We start from the raw sequence: 6,859 nt of genomic DNA, 5'->3' as shown, positions 1-6,859 counted from the left end.
ATGCGGAAGGTATTGTTTATTGTATAGTCTATAAGCTCCATGTAAATTAGAATACGATTTATGTATTTGCGTATATTTATGTATTTTTTAATTAAAAAATCAAACATTGGCCGCGTTCAGCAGACACAACTGTTGAGTTCGTCTAATCAACGCTCTGCGTTGATTGGTTGGTTCTAAAAGTAAGAGCCAATCACGTTTGACTGCTACTCAGCGGCTTGGTCTGCTGAGCGCGCCCATTGCGTCTAGCCATAAGGAGCGGAACTCACGTGACCACGTCGTCAATTGATTTAAAATAAAAATATCTGATTGGTCGGTTCAGGGGAAAACTCCAGGCATCGGAGGCTGTGAGTGGCTGTGGTCAATTGGGACGCTCCCTTCTGCTTACCAGCCCGAGTTCTGATTGGCTTCTGCTTTCCTGCTTTCTGCTATTTTGCCAAGGTGTGAATATTTCCGAAGAGCGTCGTTCTTGAACGCAGAGGGGCTAAACGCGTCCATTTATTTCTTCTGCAGGTTCTGCACCATGTATCAATCGATCTCTTCCGTCATTGGCCGCGTTCAGCAGACACAACTGTTGAGTTCGTCTTATCAACAATCTGCGTTGATTGGTTGGTTCTAAAAGTAAGAGCCAATCACGTTCGATTGCTACTAAGCGGCTTGGTCTGCTGAACGCGGCCATTATCCGTGGCCCCAGTGGCCCGTATGGACGGGCCTTCACTTCCGCCGGCTCCACCTGGAAAACGCGCTCTCATTCGCGAGCGTGTATGTATGTACATACATACATACATACGCCCGTCGTCGTCGGCTCAGTCGGCTGTTGTCGGCGCTCTCGGAGGTTATCGGCGGGAGGGGAAGAGTCCACTTCCAAAAGCGTGCATCTTCTGTCACCGCGGGAGGGAGAGAGAATCGGAGAATCAGTCCGCGAGTTCCGCTTGTACGCGCGTGTAATATAGTGGAGGTGCGCGGCGTAGGATTCGCCAGAGGTATCGACCGTCGTGTATCGATAATTCGTGAAATCAACGAGAGAAAACGTTTTCGGCGAAAGCCGTTCGAGAGAAACGAGATCAAGTCGCGAGCGAGACGGAGACGTGTCTACTGTCTACGAGAGAGAAACAGAGAGACAGAGAGACAAAAACAAACGAAGAGAAAGAGATAGAGAGCGAAAAAAGAGACCGGTGCGAACGCGGCGATGCCGCCAATGCCGCGCGGAGGGTGGCTGTTCGAATCGGCGGGGTGCGCGTTCCCAAATAAGGCGTTCCCGAACGCCTCGCGGGGGGAGCCTCGCGGCTCGCGCGTTTCTGCCGCCCCGCTATACGTGGGGTCGTCCACGCGTTGTCTTCGCGACGCGTGGCGGGAATACGAATTGTAATTTCGTCCTTCGTTCTATTGTTTTTTATCTTCCCCTTTGTCGAACGCGGTGACTAACGCACCTTGGAAAACGCCGCGTTCCGGCGTGAGATATCGCGCCGCGATAACGCGGCGGTCGGATAACGATAACCGCAGCGCTTATCGGGCTCCGAGCTCCGACGCGCTCTCGCTGGTCGGGCGAAAGCGTCGAGGAACGGGGAAACAAACGGAGAAACAAAACAATTAATTATAATTCGGAGAACCCGCCGCACGTCTTCAAATCCTTCCGACGTTATTTGTAAAGATACGGCGAGAGCCCCTCGCCCCCCGGGTTTGAGGATTCTCGCGGTCGCGAGTAGGTCAGGACGAAAGTGACACATATGCGGGCCGCGTATTATTTCGAATCGTTCGTGAATCACGCTCTCTCGCGCGCGCTCTCTTTCTCTCTCCTCTCTCTCTCTCTCTCTCTCTCTTTCTCGCTCGGGCGCGGCCGCGCGCTCGCGCGACCCGTCTATTTCGGTGAATCGAAATCATTTTTCGATGCACCATGTAAGGAGCGCGGGAAGCGCTCTCTTTCTCTCTCTATCTCTCTCTCTTCTCCTCGTCCACGATAATCGGCAAAGCCGTTCATTACGGATGCCGCGGCGGTCGCGTCGAACACGTAGATGCGCACGACGGAAGGCGACCGGAGCATTCGAAATATATTCTTATTGCGGTCGTGTCCGTTGTGTGCACGAGGGGGCAGTGAGGAAGGAAGGGAGAGAGTGGGGAATCTATTTATAAAGAGCGGGGATGTGTGTGTTCCATGCGACGCCCACGCCCGCGCGGACGCGTGTATGACGATAATTTGTTAAAATAATCGCGACAGAAGGACCGGCGCGTCGTCGTCGGGGACTCCTGACTCCTGCCTCCCGCGTGTCCGCCCGCCTCCACCCTCGCGCTCACGCCGTGCCCGTGCGTTTCGTGTTTGCAGAGCAGGTGCAGATATGTCTTTCCGCGTGGTGCGCACCAGCAAGTTCCGCCACGTGTACGGAACGTCCCTGAAGCGCGAGCAGTGCTACGACAACATCAGGGTGTCCAAGTCGTCATGGGACTCGACGTTCTGCGCCGTCAATCCCAAGTTTCTCGCCATCATCGTGGAGTCGGCGGGCGGTGGTGCCTTCATCGTCCTGCCGCACAATAAGGTGAGCTCTCCTCTCTTTTTTTTTCCTTCTCTCCTTTTTATATTTCTCTGCCTGTCCTAATTTCGTCGCCGAGTTTCTCTCGCGTTTCACTGGTCACGCAGCATTGGATTGTGCGACGGCATGTCGCGCGCGTATATATTATTGCAATGACACAGTAGTAATGGCATATAGCTTACACCAAATGACATGCTGCGATATCCGTTTCAAGTTCCTTGTCCCTGCCGTAATTGGCGAGCTGATATCTATTGTAAAACGTTTGTAGGTAGGACGAATACCGGCGGACTATCCTTTAGTAGGTGGACACAAGGGACCTGTACTGGACATCGCGTGGTGTCCCCATAATGATAATGTCATAGCTTCCGGCTCCGAGGATTGTGTCGTCAAAGTATGGCAAATACCGGACGGTGGTATCTCTAGGACATTGACCGAATCGATAGTGGACCTGCAGCTGCATCAACGCAGGGTCGGTCTAGTACTATGGCATCCCACTGCGTTAAACGTGTTGCTCACAGCTGGCTCGGACAATCTTGTTATCATTTGGAACGTCGGCACGGGGGAGGCCCTGATGCGCCTCGACTCCCATCCAGACGTGGTCTATTCCGCGTGCTGGAACTGGGACGGATCCCGATTAGTCACCACGTGCAAAGATAAAAAGATTAGAATTCTGGATCCGAGGTCGGGCGAGATATTAGAAGAAGCTATAGCGCATGAGGGAAGCAAGGCGACTCGTGCCATCTTTCTCAGGTACGTCCTTCTTACGTTACATTTTATTCTTCAGCATTTTTATTTTATCGCTTATTTCACATCGCTATATATTTGTATATCGTATAAAAAAAATTAGACTGACACAACAAGGAAGAAAGAGCAAATAGACACTATTTGGAAGACAGATTAATTTCTCAAAACTAAATTCTAATTCGCCATGAAGGACACGTAGTTTCTGAAAAAAAAAAGTTTTAAATTTTCTCCAAAACTATAGGTATATATCTTCAGTTGCGTCAGCCTCATTTCACAAATACAACATATCGCCCACACAGATTTTGTTATAATATCATTTTTTTAAATATAAATACTTATATATGTTAAATTCTTAATGTTTAAATTCTTAAATATTTAATTCGCTCCGCTTTTGGATCAAGAGACGTTTCATTCGAATGCATTATTAACATGAAAATGGCGATACATTTTTCCACGATTTCCTAACGTTTTTACACATACGTGATATAATTCAGAATGCCACATTGCCAATACTTGAATATCAAAATAACCAATTTTTATGGCTATGATTTTGTAAGAGGAAGAGTGCATTAAACTAACGAGTGAATTTGCATGAGAGAGTGTGGATGTAGATAATTACCAAACAAAAAGGGATGTGTGAATAATATTGTACAAAGTTTTCTTTACTTTTTATATTAGGTACTTGAATTTAATTAAAGATTGTCCATAATAGAATATAAAACGTGTCTGTAAAATATAATCATCAAATGGTATACATCCACCTTTTTACACAAATATATATTAGTAATAATTCAATATTGATCTATGTGTTGGTAGAAATCGTTTAGAGATGATTCTTAGATATAGCCACATTGGAGCTCTTCCTTTCCACATTGTTGTCCCCTTCCCGCCTTTTCTTTTGTGTTACCATTTTCGACTAATAACTTGACGTGACTATAATATATTCGCGTCGACATATACATGGCACTTCTCGCGCTTCTTTCCGCGAGTGTTTTATAAGACAAACATGTTTGCGTACATAAAGGTACACTTGTTTTTATCATCTTGTATTTCCGGTTTGTGTAGTGCAAGATTCTGTAATTTTTAATGGAAAGACCGCCAGACTGAATTTTCGACATGACGAAGATGCCCAACTTAATATATACGAATGTCAAGATGTGTGTGCTCTGTAATTCTCCATAGATATTGCAGTAAGTATTGTGCACCAAGTTATTAATTCAAACTGTAATTGTAAATTAGATCGCTTAAATAATTATGTAAGTTATAACAAGGAGTATCAATTCGGTAAAGACACCTTCACAAAACAGTATTATAATTATCATTTGTGAAAGAAAGGTTCGATTTGTACTTGCATAAGTTTATGCAAGCAAGTGTTGTACGTTTTGTGTATTGTAGTTGTGATATTTTTTTATAATATCCAATATGTGTCTTGTTTGTGGTAAGACAATGTTCGTGAAAGATATTTGTATAAAACATTGTGAAAGATTTTAGCTCTATGTAACAAGGTGGATGTAGTAAAAAAGTTTTGATGATTAATTTCTGTGTGTAAAAATATGACAATAAAATTACAGAGTAATGCAATGTAAATATATATTTTTACCACAATATGTGTATGTATATATTTTTATCACAATATGTGTATGTACATATATATATGTGTGTAAAAAGATTAACACACTAGATAACAAAAGGCTACTTCATTAGATACTGGTGAAATCTTCATAATCATGCATATTGATTAATTAAGTTACTTGTATTATATTTTTTCAGGGGTGGCCTGATCTTTACGACGGGTTTTAGCAAGATGTCGGAAAGGCAATATTCATTACGAGCTCCCGACATGTTGGGCGAGCCCATAGTTATGGTAGAACTAGATACGAGCAACGGAGTTATGTTCCCTCTGTATGATACCGATACAAATTTAGTATACTTATGCGGCAAGGGCGACTCTGTGATCCGATACTTCGAAATTACGCCCGAACCGCCGTTCGTTCATTACATTAGTACCTTTCAAACTCCCGATCCTCAACGAGGTATAGGAATGATGCCAAAACGGGGCTGTGACGTTAATAGCTGTGAAATAACCAGATTCTATCGATTAAATAATTCAGGGTTTTGTCAAGTAATATCAATGACAGTGCCAAGAAAGGTAAGAAAGCGTTGCGTCAGTTTGAAAATTGAAACCGAAAAATGAGAGAATCGATTCGAGGAGTATCTAACGATTGTTCCATGTAACGTTTTAGTCTGAGCTCTTCCAAGAGGATTTGTATCCCGATACTCCCGGTGACACTGCCGCGATCTCGGCGGAGGAGTGGCAAGCCGGTACTGACGCGGAGCCTGTGTTAATATCCCTCAGGGACGGTTATCAGCCTTCCGCCTCCAAGAATGAACTTAAAGTACAAAAGAAATCCAATATATTGAGTAAAGGCGCCAAGGTTGCGTCTAACGCCGCGCAAAACGCCACGGAGGTTTCGTCAGGGGTTTTCGTACGTATCCGAGGATTCCGTTCTCTCCGATCGTTTTTTCGACCAGCCCGCGAATAAAAACTATACTAAATTCTCCACGATTGCAGGAGGAATTGTTGAAGGAATGCAGAGAAGAGATAAGAAAATTGAAGGCAGTGATCGTGAAGCACGAGGGTAGGATACGAGTGCTGGAGTCGGCAGTCGCTCTTCAAATGAAGGAGGAGGAGAGGAAAGAAAGGAAAGAGAAGTCGGCTTCTCCCGACGGCAAGGAAACACTGGCTTCCGACGAAGTGTAAAGACTCCGGGCTTCGTTCTCGACTATGAAACCTCCGGCGTGACGTTGTTGTACTTCTAACGAGAATATTTTTCACTAGAATCACTAATATATCGTTTAATAAGAATGATCGTATATTTTGATATAACAAAACTTGTGTAAATAGTAGGTTTTAGCGACGCCATGTGTCCCTGACTCTCTGCAATGATCTTTGCTATTTATTGTACATCCATTCATCGTACATTCTCTGCATTTGTATTATGTTTACATGTTTTACTATTATATATATATATATATTATATATTTTACAGGCGTTATAGCCATACATGACAATGTATGTCCCTAGAGTTAAGTTTTCGATCGATATAACACACCCAGCGTACGAAACCTTTACGTATATGAACCTTTGTGCGAATGACGATTCGTAACATACGCGAGTGCCTAACTTGTACAGATATTTGCTGTTAAATAACAAAGAGTATTATTTTGTTTCAACGTGTGATTTGTACTTGTCGAGAACCTATAGTTAACTCGAATCGCTGATTAGTTCCTAGCAAAATCCAACCATATAATTTGTTGGCTCCAATCTTTTTTCATATAAAACAAATTTTATTCTATTTATATATTACAAAAATAATAGAGCTATTGACAAGTTAATCGTCAATTAAGTTGGTCGAGATCTGATTGAAGCTATCCCGAATCATCCACGCGTTCTCGACGTCGGAGTTCTAATTGATCGACGAGACTCGAGTTCGTCGATCGCTAACGAAGAGATCTGTGAAAAAAGTCCGCGGCCGATATGACAATTCGATAACGCTCTCTACCTCTCGGCGTCGGAAGCGAGACGGACGATC

At 44.1% G+C, this 6,859-nt stretch overlaps 1 protein-coding gene across 2 annotated transcripts; it reads left to right on the top strand.

Annotated features, from left to right (window-relative positions):
• Positions 1-832: 832 nt before the first annotated feature.
• On the top strand, positions 833-6,500 carry LOC112455783 (coronin-6). 2 transcript variants are annotated; one of them, XM_025017968.1, is made up of 6 exons: positions 833-980; positions 2,323-2,528; positions 2,791-3,272; positions 5,037-5,415; positions 5,510-5,752; positions 5,839-6,500. In XM_025017968.1, exons 2-6 carry the CDS (start codon positions 2,331-2,333, stop codon positions 6,025-6,027), a joined length of 1,491 nt encoding a protein of 496 aa, XP_024873736.1. In that variant the 5' UTR covers positions 833-980; positions 2,323-2,330; the 3' UTR covers positions 6,028-6,500. The 2 variants fall into 2 exon arrangements, with proteins under 2 accessions (XP_024873736.1, XP_024873735.1); XM_025017967.1 differs by having other exon boundaries at positions 2,318-2,528.
• The last annotated feature ends 359 nt before the right edge of the window (positions 6,501-6,859 follow it).

The sequence above is a fragment of the Temnothorax curvispinosus genome, unplaced genomic scaffold, assembly GCF_003070985.1.
Source record: "Temnothorax curvispinosus isolate PA1 unplaced genomic scaffold, ASM307098v1 QBEX01006326.1, whole genome shotgun sequence".
NCBI lineage: Eukaryota > Metazoa > Arthropoda > Insecta > Hymenoptera > Formicidae > Temnothorax > Temnothorax curvispinosus.
The sequence above is the reverse complement of the archived record's forward strand: the minus strand, read 5'-3'. Positions and strand labels throughout refer to the sequence as shown.

What these genes read in the sequence shown, in the direction of transcription:
- LOC112455783 (XM_025017968.1), top strand. Translation starts at nt 2,331, where the DNA reads ATGTCTTTCCGCGTGGTGCGCACCAGCAAGTTCCGCCACGTGTACGGA. An exon ending in TCGTCCTGCCGCACAATAAG is followed by an intron (nt 2,529 to 2,790) that starts GTGAGCTCTCCT and finishes AAACGTTTGTAG; the next exon opens with GTAGGACGAATACCGGCGGA. An exon ending in AGGTTTCGTCAGGGGTTTTC is followed by an intron (nt 5,753 to 5,838) that starts GTACGTATCCGA and finishes CCACGATTGCAG; the next exon opens with GAGGAATTGTTGAAGGAATG.